At 36.9% G+C, this 13,197-nt stretch overlaps 1 protein-coding gene across 2 annotated transcripts in view; it reads left to right on the top strand.

Annotated features, from left to right (window-relative positions):
- LOC149064394 (uncharacterized) overlaps positions 1–13,197 on the top strand; it is a 94,272-nt gene that overhangs the window by 51,699 nt on the left and 29,376 nt on the right. For both annotated transcript variants that reach the window (XM_089254845.1, XM_089254846.1), the window contains one exon: positions 4,947–5,024. In XM_089254845.1, coding sequence (XP_089110971.1) covers positions 4,947–5,024 — 78 coding nt within the window. The remainder of the gene's footprint in view (positions 1–4,946; positions 5,025–13,197) is intronic.

The following is a 13,197-nucleotide window of genomic DNA, read 5'->3' as shown; positions in this document are numbered from 1 at the left end:
CATATCTCGATCAATATTCTCGAATCATCTTTAGATCTAATCAAGACGATCAACCCGAATACAATCGTTGTCAAACCGATCATCTTTACATCATCAACAAGTAACTAATAACAACCAGTTTGAAAAAAAAAGAGGAAAATATAATAAAATATAAAATAATTCAACGTCACGTTTTGTTGAGTAACGTGATCTCAGTGCCATAAAGTGAACACGAGTTCGTCATGATATGACGAAGATTATGATAATAACAATAAAAAAGTCAGATTCACACAAGAGAAGAAAAGAAATAAGCATGTGAACTAATTATCATATGTATATAGAGAAAGAAAGAAAGAGAGAACGCGTAAAGTTTTCCCTGAGAAGAAGAAGAACACTAAATTTTTCCGTATTTCGGACATTTTTCGTCGTCTCGAATACAAATCACAGACTCAGACTGCTGTTACGTCATGGCGATTGCGAAAAAGGATGTCCAAGGGACGACTCATTCCTGCTGCCAGAGAGAGAGAGAGAGACACCGATTACATCAGAGCTTGTGTGTGTGGCTTTTTTAAAGACTCTCTCTCTCTTTGGACAGAGAAATTGATATGCATTCTTTTTTCTCCACTGATGAGAAAAGAATCATCTCATACACACAATTGAGTAGTTTTTTTTTTTTTTTTTTGTAATTCAAGGTCATTATCAGGATGCCATCTGGAATCGTAAGCGACCGCAAACGAGGAAGTGGTTCTCCAAGTTATCGTTGTTTTTCATCTTCGGGGTTTTCTTAAGAAATAGGCGGCGATCTATTTAATTGACATTATTAGATGAAATGGCTATTTTCTTTTTGTTAAAGTATTATTTCAATAACCGCAACCTGTGTCATCTCTCTACACGTTTTGAATTCGCAGGCTTTAATGTTTCCTCTCCGGATTGCAACTCTCTCTCTCTCTCTCTCTCTCTCTTCGAGAATTCACTCGAGCGTTTTACGAAACAACGTCAGTGTTACGAATTTTGTACTCGTTGGCCACGACCTTCAAGAAAATGAATTTTTAAATTCGATCGCGGCTTTCCTTCCCCCCCCCCTCCACCTTTTGATAAATTAAGCCGCCGGCGCCGTATCCATGTCATTATAGAAATGATTCCCCACGTTTATATCAGTCCATTCGTGATGTCTTATTTTGTTGGAGAGTGTATCTCACTTTTCTTATACTTGCGCGGAATAATATGTGTTCTATAATTATTCTACTTGATAGTCATTAAATATTTCCCGTTGAACTGAGCGATGGTCTCCCGGGTTCGGGAATATATTTTAAATTATCAGTAATGGTCATTAGAATGATTGTTATTAAAACTTTCTTGATTCTGTCTGTGGTTGTGTTTATCCCCCTCCAGGATTATCCCGACCTGAGCTCTAGTGGTGAAATTTTTCACTTGTTTAAGTTATCTTTTCTACAGTATTCGTCGCATATGGTGAGCATCTAGATCGACTTTTATCGTGAGGATAAAGGTTCGAACACAGTGGCATGAAGGCTGGAGTAAGTTTTCTGCAGTTTTTCCTATTTCGAGGAGCGAATACGAGCTGATTTTCTATTTGAAAGAGTCTCTCCGGAGAGAGCAGGCAGACCTTCAACATGATGCTTACATAAGATGAAACTTCAAACATTTACTATCTTCACCTGAAAATATGACAGATTTGTAGTTTCGATCTTGCTATAGGTCAAGCAGACTCGTATAGTTGGAATCTAAACAATTGGCTCATGTAGATCAGAGGTTCCCAAATAGTTTTAGTTGTGGACCTCAAGGAAATCTTGGTGTCTGCCATGGAACCCATACTTATAGTCGTAGATCCACCGGAAATATTGGTGCCTGTCATGGACCCCCAATTTATAGTAGCAGAAACAACAGTCATCTATCAGCGAGAATGTTCTCGAACAATGAATGCTATTTTATCGCGTTCTAGCAGATGTGATGCGATAGCAGTGCCATCTACTGGAACTACAACAACGTGTCATACTCCTATCGAGAGATATCGCCACAAGTACAATTTTTGTCAAAAACCATAACAATATTACTACTGCAGTCTACCACCGTTGCAGCGGTGCTTTCGCTTTTAATTTAAGTAAAACTTAAGTAAAAATATCGACAGAAGATCTCTCCTACTACTTTTTTTTCAGGATCATGTAGACTGAAAAAAAGTAGTAGCAGAGATCTTCTGTCGATATTTTTACTAGTTTCGAATACAGTAAGAAGCCTACTTTGAAAGGTTCGTTGGGCTTGAATTTTACAAAAAATTCTAATGGGTTCTAAGGCTTGGGATCCATCACATAAATTCAAGTAGGCCCCGCAAGCTTCGAATCCAATAAGCAGCAGGCTCACGAAAATCGAATCCCACGAATGATGTTGAAGCAGAAATTTATTTACATCCTTCTCAACATATACAGTCAGGGCCAGAACTAGAAGGGGGCGGAGGGGCAACTGCCCTATCCGGAAAATTTAGGAGGTGGCAGTTTTGTTTTAGGGAAAACAAAGAGAACCGTTAAAAATTATCGAATTTTAAAGTTGTGGGGGTGGCAAAAATCCTAGTTACGACCGTGTACGCAGTGCACAGCAGAAGTTTAGACACAAGTTGGTATCACACAGTATTTAAGAAGTATTGACTGCAACATCACAAATTAAATTAATTATCATTTATTGGGGTGAACATGTACTTTATTTGCAAAATAATAAAATTACACTTTACGTACGTCCTAATGACACCCCCCCCCCAAAAAAAAAATTAGCATATGAACAATCGACGCAAAAGTTTAGACAACGTCACATTTTCGGAAAAATAAAAATCATTGAAAAATCTTTTCCGAGAGATTTCCCTCTTTTCCTTAATGAATTCATAAATTGAATTTTCCGTATCGGACACCGACAATTATATGTAACTAATCGGCTGTCCAATCCACAATTTTCAGAACGGATATTATTCTGATGACGATTTTTACCGCCAAATATTTGGAGTTGCAGCTTAACCGATATGTGTGTGATGTGCCTTTAGTTTATGACATTTTTTTTTTAAATCAAGGCTGTCGCTTATGAGATCGTGCAGAAGATTTCAGGACGCATTTTGCTGAAACCTGTAACTTTTATACCATAGTTTTATCATTTGCTTCTCCACGAAGTAGATATACCGAAGTAAAATTACTAACTCGAAACTCAATTTCTCTATCTTTATCGCATCAACAGAAACATTATTTTCACTGCTCGTATAATTTTCAAGTTCAGACATAGATTCTTTGCTACGTGATTCAAACGATTTTTTATTTTTGCTTGAATTTGTATTTTGAGAAATAATCATTTAGAGAATGTGAATAAACACCATTATTTTATAATATAGAGGAAAAAAAACTGGTTTGTAGTGTTGTTATATAATAATAGACGTTGGCAGATATGCTGCTATTAATTTCAGCAATTTTGTGTTGCTGTCAGCCTGTGATTTAGTAACTTCGCAAAAAAAAATTTTGGTTCAATATATGATTTCAAGTAAATTACCAATATTTTAGTCGCCATGGTGATGTGGGGGTTGGGATTTGTCCAACCCTGGTCTAGGGAGTGTCAAAACTGTGTGAAAATTTTTAGGAACACCCCCCCCCCCCTTTACTATGAAAGTAGAACATAGGCTCGAGAAGTATCTACAATTATTTATTATTTTCCCCTGTTGTCCCTTAGTATTTCTCGTTGAATCGCTAGTGAAGTTACACGGGGCCCATAGGATTCCGTGGACCACTGGTAGATAAACCCATTTCTTCAGTGATGTAAAAAGAATTTAACACATCCACAAGTCACAATAAAAAATTTCACTCTCAAATTAATGTACAAAATAAACTTTTAAGGACTTTGTGGAAGGAATTTTATTTTTCTGGTCATATGGACTCGAACGTAACAAGATAGAAAACTAAAATTAAGAAAGAGAAAAAATAATTCAAAAGCCATCAGACATATAAAGTTGAGGTTATAATTGAAGTTAGAAAAAACCATAAAAATTCATTGACAAACAATTATCTAATAAACGAGTCAAACTTCGTTTCTGATCAAACGGACCCAAACAGTGTTAATTTGTTGAGCAGTCATGCTTTGCGTAGTTGCCAGTGTTTAGATGCTTTTGTCACCTGTTTTATCTGTATCACGTGGCCTTCCTGATCGGTGTTTGGCTTTTACAGAGATATCACCTGCACACGTAATACTCGGTAAATAGACACTTTAGAATTTTCTAGGAATGCAGCAATATCCGAAACTCTTTCCTTCCGATGTCAACTTCTATATTGGGCTTATTCATTGAGAACTGTTGTTCTCTGTAGCTCGCGGTATCTCAAATAACTGATGCTGTCACGTGAAGAACGTAAGTACTGAACAGCTGCTACGTCATTTGCATACATCAGCGATCAACAGTGAAAATATTTTATTGTGTTTAAACTTTCGTAAATTCGAAAATTTCACTCTCTTCGCATAAAGATGTATTTTCAATTCGAATGACAGCACTGCTTTTAATATTCAAATGTTCGAAAATTTATTTCCAGTGATATCTGGGAAGTATTTGATAATTATTACTATTCAATAACTCGTTTTTTTTTTAATTTAAGCTCGAATTTCATAGGTGTGTAAACTTTTGCATCCTACACTATAACTATGTTTTTACATAATACGAACTCTTAAAAAAAACCTATTAATTTTGTTAATATTCAAAAGACAGAGATGACAGACAGCGGTCTATCTTTTTCTGCTATTCTAGAAAATTTAATTAAACTTGGATATTTTTATAATCAATAAGGCATAATTAATAAGACATAATCAATGATCACTTACAGAAGAGTGACGACGCCCAAAATTTAGAAAGAATTAATTAATTGATTGTTTATTAATAATTGAATGACATTTTACGTCATATGATGTTGATTTTTTTTTTCGCCGTTTTCTTTCAACAGATGAACCAGTTGTGTAAAGTATGCGGCGAGCCCGCCGCAGGATATCATTTCGGGGCTTTCACCTGCGAAGGATGTAAGGTAAGTCGAGATTTAATCACGTCTAATTAATGCGTTTTTCCTATGCTCAAGTGCATGTCATGATCACTTAATAATGATATTTCATCTAGGAGATTCCGTAATTTGAATATTCCGTCTCCATAGTCTGATTTTATCAGAGGCGGATTTATGGTTTTGCCGCATATGGGCTACACAAATTTTGCCGCTCTTCTCAAATTCTGGTCTGATTTTCTATAGCACTTTCTCCTCAAGTTTGCTGCCCTGGGCCACACATAGCCCGCTTACTGCCCCTCCATCTACCTTCAAGTCAGTCATTTGGTCACACTTTCTCTGTCACTCTTTAGATCGTTCACTAGCTTGCACACGCTCAAGCTCACTGACACTGAACAGCTCACATTTAACCTTCCAGCCGCAGGTGGTTTATGAAGTTTTCTGTACAAAATCGCGGGGGTATTTTATCCACTATTTATGACATAGAACGCGATAATCGCGTGCCCCGTGGATAAAAGGTTAATTAATTACTTACAAACTCTACAGATTTCTCTTTTCGTCACTCATTGACCTGGTCTCTTGCTCTCTCCAGGTCGTTCTTTTGATAATTTAAATGTTTGCACTCTGTTTTGGTCACTTGCTAGCACACTTTCTAGGGCACTGATTCTCAACCTTTGGTAGCCCCTGTGCTCGGATGATTTTATTTTCGTGATTGTAAAGCCCGGCCATGCACATGATTTTAACGGGAAATGAATGGGTAAAAATGAAACACCGAACCACTCAAGGCCCGGTACAGTGCCGTGGCCCGGTGGTTGAGAAACACTGCTCTAGGGCCTTCTTTTGATCATCCACCGACCTGGTGCTTCGCTCTTTAACTGATCCACTGAATTGATCATTCACATGCTTGCAAACTCTCTAAGTCACTTTCTGGTCGCTCAATGACATAGTCCCCTTACGGACTAGATCACTTACCATGCTTGCAAACTCTCTAGGTCACTTGTTTGGCGCTCACTGAACTGGTCCCTTGCTCTCTAGGAAAAATCGGAAATTTGGTCTAAATAAATTTTACCACCCTTCCCCCATTCTATTAATTAAATATTAATTCCTCTAAAATTTGCCGCCGTTCCGAACTTTCCGCTCTGGACTACAGTCCCACAAAGTCCGTCTTTAAATAAGGTTCTGGTTATTACGGGGGAAAATTGCGACAATATTTCTCCAGGAAATGACGGAACGATTATGAGTCTTTAAATGGATGACTTGGGATTTTTCTTTTATATATTTCTCTTCTAATCTTATATTAAGAAAAATAATAAAAGAAATGAAAGGAATAGTTTCATTGTCTCTGGTTCTCTTTTTGTTTTTACTTTTCTTTCTTCTGGATCCTTTCACTTTTTCATTTCATACTTTTCTTTTCCCTGGCCTTCTTCCGTAGTTGAGCGTGACCTGAAGCCCTCGATGCTGTCCTTGTGAAAGTGATGTCCGAGATCTAGATATTTATGGGTGTATGGATCATGATGGTCGTTTGCGGTGGAATGCGTAGCGATAGAAATATATATATACTGTACGGCTGTGCGTTTCGATATTTCACAAGAAAATTAGAAATAAAAATATATCAAATTCATCGTTTCGCTGACCTGGTTGCCTTATGGTTCGGGTTTCGGACTCGAATCCCCAAATACTAGGTTGGAGCCCCGGTTGTTTCTCTCTCTCTCTCTCTTTCTCCCCTCTACTCTCTCTGTTTGACTGTGTCATTCACCGTCAAATGTACGAGACTCAAAATTTATTCTAAAGGTGTATAGATATCACGTCTGCTTCAAAAGTCGATCAATTTGTCACTTTATTACAGTGCTGCGCTACAAAAAAGGGTGAGTAATGTAGATGTCAACGTAACGAGAACTGGTGAGCAAATAAAGATGAGAAGTTGCTTTGACCAAAAAAAAAAACAGAAACTCGGTGAAAAGAACAGTGCTTTCAACAGGAAATAGTTGACGGATAGGATGATGTGTTACTTCAACAGAAGATATTCAACTGATGAGATATTGTTTCAATACGAAATATGTTATTCAGCACATTAGAATGACGTGCCGATTTATCTCAAACTTTATTCAGTTTATAGAATGATTTGTAGCTCCAAAAAAACCAAACAAAAAAAAACAACACGTGTAGAAAGTATAGAATGATATATTGTTTCAAAAAATATTCAGCATATAGAATGATGTGTCACACCAAAAAATATTCAGCATATAGGAGGACTGTGTGGCTCTAAAAATATTCAGCATACATAATGATGTGCCGCTCCAATAAATATTCAGCCTACAGAATGATGTGTCGCTCCAAAAAATATTCAGTATACATAATGATGTGTCATCCCAAAAAATATTCAGCACATAGGATGATGAGTCACTCCAAAAATTATTCAGCATGCAGAATGATGTGCCGCTGCAATAAATATTCAGCCTACAGAATGATGTGTCGCTCCAAGAAATATTCAGTATACATAATCATGTGTCATCCCAAAAAATATTCAGCACATAGGATGATGAGTCACTCCAAAAATTATTCAGCATGCAGAATGATGTGCCGCTGCAATAAATATTCAGCCTGCAGAATGATGTGTCGCTCCAAAAAATATTCAGTATACATAATGATGTGTCATCCCAAAAAATATTCAGCACATAGGATGATGAGTCACTCCAAAAATTATTCAGCATACAGAATGATGTGTCACTTTAAAAATATTCAGCATGCAGAATGATGTATCACTCAAAAAATATTCAGCATGTAGGACGACTGAATCGCTGCAAAAAATATTCAGCGTTCAGAATGATATGTCGCTCAAACAAAACAAAAATGAAGATATATGGCAGAGATAAGAGTTCACACTTCAACAAGAAATGAAACCCATGCGTCGAATGGAATTATTCGACGCAATTATTAGTCCATCGAATTATTCGAATGGATATGCTTCGAAAATAAGTAAAGAAACACATGATGTATATATATTTTTTGTCGTGTGTGTGTGGTAATGTTATTCTCGATGGTATGTTGATGATTTCACAGTCACGTTGGGGCAAGGTAAACACGGGTGTACACGAATCACTGAAATAAAATAGAGAAAGGGTGCAACTTCCGCATTTGGTTATAACGCCAGAAAAAGCATGAAGTAAATAAGAGAGGAAAAAAAAAAAAAGGTGAAAACTCTGTTTATCTGGAACTAAAAGGGAAAGGTAGAAGAAAAAAATGTGAATTCACAGGTATGTTATACCCATGGAACGGTAGGAAAAAAAAAAAAAAGAAGAACAGGGGTATATGCCTTATCAATATCCAAAAACGTGGCATTCTCCTCATCATGATGCGAGTCACGTTCGGATCAAAAAAGTATGACCCGCTTCCCTTCTCCTCGTCCTCTTCTTCATCTGTGTGTCTACCAACAAGTTGTTCGTCAGTGAGTGAGGAACGGAATTTATTCTGTGTACCACAATAATCCGGCGTGAAGCTAAACCCGCTTCTGCAAACACATGCGCGATCAGTATTCAGCGCACATTTTTCATTTCCATTCCATACCATGAATCTGAAACATCATTTAATACCGATTGCCATTACAATATGAAACAGAAAGAAAATAGAAGAAGTCAGGATATCGTATAACGTTCCATGATTGCGATGAAAACGATGTCGTGCTGAGACATCCTATTCAAAACATTTGACGACTTTTTACGGACGGTTTCTTGCAATTGATAACGATTTTCCCTCTTTCTGAATGTTATGTATAATTATTTGGTGATTATATGTTTTTTTTTTTTTCTTTCAAAGAAATATAGAGGGTCATATTTTTGAGGAATCCAGTTAGGAATTTAGAATAATATGGTCGGCGCTCGTTATAACGATCTTACGTTGTTGCGACTGTTTCGTTAAAGCTACCGGTACGGTATTTCCTATTGTGTTTTTTTCCTATTCGTACCATGTTATTTTCATCCAATATAACAACGTGAAAACAATTCGATCCAATACAACGACCGAACTCGCTCGTCCCCGCACCTCTTTTTTTGCGGAGAAATGCTCAAAATTCGCGTTTTTCGTTTGTCAAAATTATGTTCCATCTTGATCCTTGATATTGGAGAATTCCTTATATAGGTGCGTACAATGTACTTGATAATTGGAATTTTATTATTATCAATTAAATTGTTATTTTTTTACTCAAATTATAAAAAAAATATATGGAATATAATTTTTTTATTTCGCCCAAATATGATTTCTCTCAAGAAACTAATTTTTTTTCCTCAAACGTTTGAGATAATGTTCTCCCAATATAACGTCCGTTTTCTATAGAACGAGGGGAGCTCGTCATGACGAGTGTCGACAGTATATTGAAAAGATAACTTGATGGAAAAAGCTATCTTGTTTCATGATTTCAGTCAATTGATTGACTCAATACTGATCTTTGTTAAATGTTGAAATCATGATAGATTTCCCATTCGAGGTTTTATTACGAAAATATATTTTTTAAGAGGCAGTTCATCAGGAAATGTTCACGAGATGATAAACAGGAAGAATAGCACTCATGATCAGGAAAAATATTCAGAATTCTCTAATAAGATGAGTCACTTCAACACAAAACGATCATCTGTTCGTATGATGTGGAAAAATGTGCTCTAACAAAAGTAATCCATGTATCGTAGTTTTCCAACTGGTATTCCGCCGAATCCTGGAGTACCGCGAGAGCTTTTTCGGGGTACTGCGGAATCAAACGTCCTAGCACCCGGAGAGCTTTTTTACCTTATACAGCTGTTTCAGGACATTGTATTGAAATTTTTTCCCATTTGGAATCATTCTTTAGTTTATTAAGTTTGTATATTAGTATAATTTCGTACAGAAAGGATTCACAACTGACTAGTGCGTCATTAAATTGGAAATCTTATCTAAATGCAGTATAAAAGGAAAAATTTATTGAAAATATTGGGAAGAATCAACAATCGGGGGGGGGGGGAATCAAACTCAATACTTCTATAGGTATGTTGGCAGATAGTGGCAAATATTGAGTGGCCTTGGGGTCATGGACCGGATACGCCCACGATAATTGGACATTATATATTTCGTTAGAAGTTAATTTGGCATTGTTTTGCTACTTTTGCATTACATTATGCCCAATCGTCCATTTTTTACAAGATATTACTCTTGAGAATTAATTTGTAATTTTGTGTTTTTCATTTGATATATGTATGCTTCATTCTGCGTTACCAATTTATATATTGTTCTAGAATCTAAAACCTCAATTTAAGTGGAGGGAATTAAATTCCGGGGTTGTCAGAAGATAAGACCCGTGGTGCACGGCTTGAGCTTCATGCAAAAATATTATGATTTTTGAATAAATTCTGGTGTACTCGGGCGGATACCAAAAAAATACTGGGGTTAGCGCTCATGTTTCCGACGCAACAGTTTCACCTACGAAGTTATTTAAACAGTTCTAACGTAGGAAATTTCAAAGCCACTTGTTCAGATTCTTCAGATTCGATATACACCTTCACACTCTTTATTCATGGTGAGATTGAATTCATGCAGATCAATTGTTTGCTGCCGAAAAAATATCTGCAAAGTAGCACGATGCTAAGAATACAATTAACCGAACTGTGAAGGTAACGTGTGTTCTTCTCGTTGATGTATAATCCTTGATTGATATCATCCCGAGAAAGACCAATTGAGAAACTTCACGGTCAGAGTATTATGGTAGATACATATCTTCTGTGTCACCTGACGTGAGCTTTTTTCAGTTTGTTTATAAATAGGCTGGATTCGCTTCGAAGACGCACGTGGCCGAATTTGGTGTTGACTGGCCGTGAATCTTTTCTTAGCCGTCAATGCCAAAGTAGAAGCTCAGATGTAATACTACTTACGAAAGCTTAGTTATTCGGGGCCTCTCTATAATGTTCCGTTTGTCCTTGTACTTGCCGATTTCTTTTCTCTGGGGGTTCTATTACCATCTCTGGCTGACTTTCTCCTCTCTTTATTCAAAACAAAAATATTACATATACATAACATATATGATCGCTTTGGGCGAGTTTTTGTCCACCGCCATCATCACCACCGTCAGCGTTTTTTTTCCCAATGAATGAACGTCTTTTTAGACCGTTGAGACCTTGGGAAGAGTCTCAAATCGGCACACCCTACTTAATACCTGACCTTGGTTTTTCTCTTCAGTCTTCCTTAAGACACACTGTGTATTTTACCTCTCGTGCCTTTCCTCTCCAACCTTTTTCTTTCACATCCAATCATTTCGATATCATTTCCCGCCAAAGAAACAAAAACTAAATCTCTTTTCGATCGTTTTCTATCCCCAAGATTTAAATCGATCTTTTTTTTTAGGGCAACCCAAACGTAAGATTATCATCATTATTATTATGAATGTAATATGATATAATTTATTACGGTTCTAATAATGAAGTTACCATTTTCTCTTCTTCACTTCGTATCTATTAGGACTTTCCAAATTTGTTTGTTTCCCTGATGATTTTTTATGGTTTTTATCTCTTTTAATTCCACGGTCCAGATCGGTATCTTCTCTTATAATTGTTTATTTTCTCCCTACCGTTAATGCAAAGTACCAGAATTACCGATACACGAGTAATTATGATTTTTCTACCACACACATACACTTCCAACCATTTAAATATAACATAGAAAGTTATTAGTTTTTTTTTTGTTTTTACATTTAATAAGCCGGATAATTAATAACAAGTAATCGACAGGTTAATTTAAGTTCATTAATCATCATCTTTCGGAAAGTAGACCAAGGATGCATTGGTACAAAAGATTTTTATCACGGAAATATAGCTTCTTTGTTTGTGCTGATGATTTTACGTCAGTTGCAATAGTCGGATTGGTTCGTGGTAGAGACCCGATAGCCGGAGAAATTGTTTCTTTGGTAGAGGCTATGATTTCTAATAGAAGAGGTACGGGTGCCAGCTCTTTGGAAATATCAGGCTGACTCATCCGTCAACTTCCATCGACATTGTGACATTGGTAATGTCGGTATATAGACAATCGCTCTTTCCTATCCTGATTTTTTTTTCTTTCAACGACTTTCGAGACGTAACTTGGAACACAAAATTCTGTTCTTTGTTCTTCTTTACGGGCACCTCAGCTGTCCATGTGGTGATAGGCCAGGAATATACGTAAAGTTATTGGTACACTAGAAATCCGCTAATTTCCTCAGTAGGACTTGCTTGTCGCATGGAAAAACGGGACACACAATTGGACCCACAAATTTTTAGAGTCCCGGAATTAAGTGCTTGCCTTTTGTATTATAGGCACGAGCTCCCTGTCATCTCTTCCAGGCTCTGCCTCAAAGAACAACATGTATGGGCCCCAAAAAATGTTCTACTTGTCCAGGACCCGAGCTCATGAAAAATAGGCTCTATTTCTAAGGTCGCTAGTAATGTGGACGTTTCTATTAAGAGCCAGATAATATGGGAAAAATTGACCTGTCTCGTAAAATACGGGACGATCTACGTGACTCCTTCCTAAATATCGATCTAGATCCGTACCTGTTGTATGTGAAGTGAAGAATCTCGCCTTATATCTATTCACTCTTTGCCTTATATCTATTATTATTCATCTTAAAAATGTTCTGCGAATTTCTTTCATGAGCGGAAATGACCAAACGCGCATACATCCCAGAAGCTCATTGACTGGAAATTACGGTAGCTAATCATAAAATTTTCGGTCTCAGGCTCGTGGTGTTATCCACGCTTAATTGTAACTGCATCGTGATTCTCAAGAACACAGATTCCCGAACATTTTGCGACACCCTAACGTACAATAGGATACTAGTGAATGTTCTATTGGCAGCGTAACTTTATTACCATGAACACCTTGTGACACTCTACAGCATGCCGTTTGAGAATCATTACTTTATTTAGGACATCATTTCTCAACCTTTCTCAACCAATTCGACGGACCACCAATTTACAATACGTGTACTTTTATTTGGGCGTATGTGTGACTATAATATCTACAGCATACAATTTAAAATTTCCATCAATTATAATTAGATTTGAAAATCTGCTTGCGGGCCATCTTATCTTCATGGACATTATCTAGTCCACGTACCATAGATTGAGAAACGCAAGAATGAATGCTCGAGGACTGTGTTTCCAAATTTTTTGGATGTAGCGGACCCTCCCCCCCCCTCCCAGGTAGTGAAGGT

This window comes from Pholcus phalangioides, unplaced genomic scaffold (genome assembly GCF_987345545.1).
Source record: "Pholcus phalangioides strain wild (caught in Gottingen) unplaced genomic scaffold, Ppha-v1.0 ptg000042l_1, whole genome shotgun sequence".
Lineage (NCBI taxonomy): Eukaryota > Metazoa > Arthropoda > Arachnida > Araneae > Pholcidae > Pholcus > Pholcus phalangioides.
The sequence above is the reverse complement of the archived record's forward strand: the minus strand, read 5'-3'. Positions and strand labels throughout refer to the sequence as shown.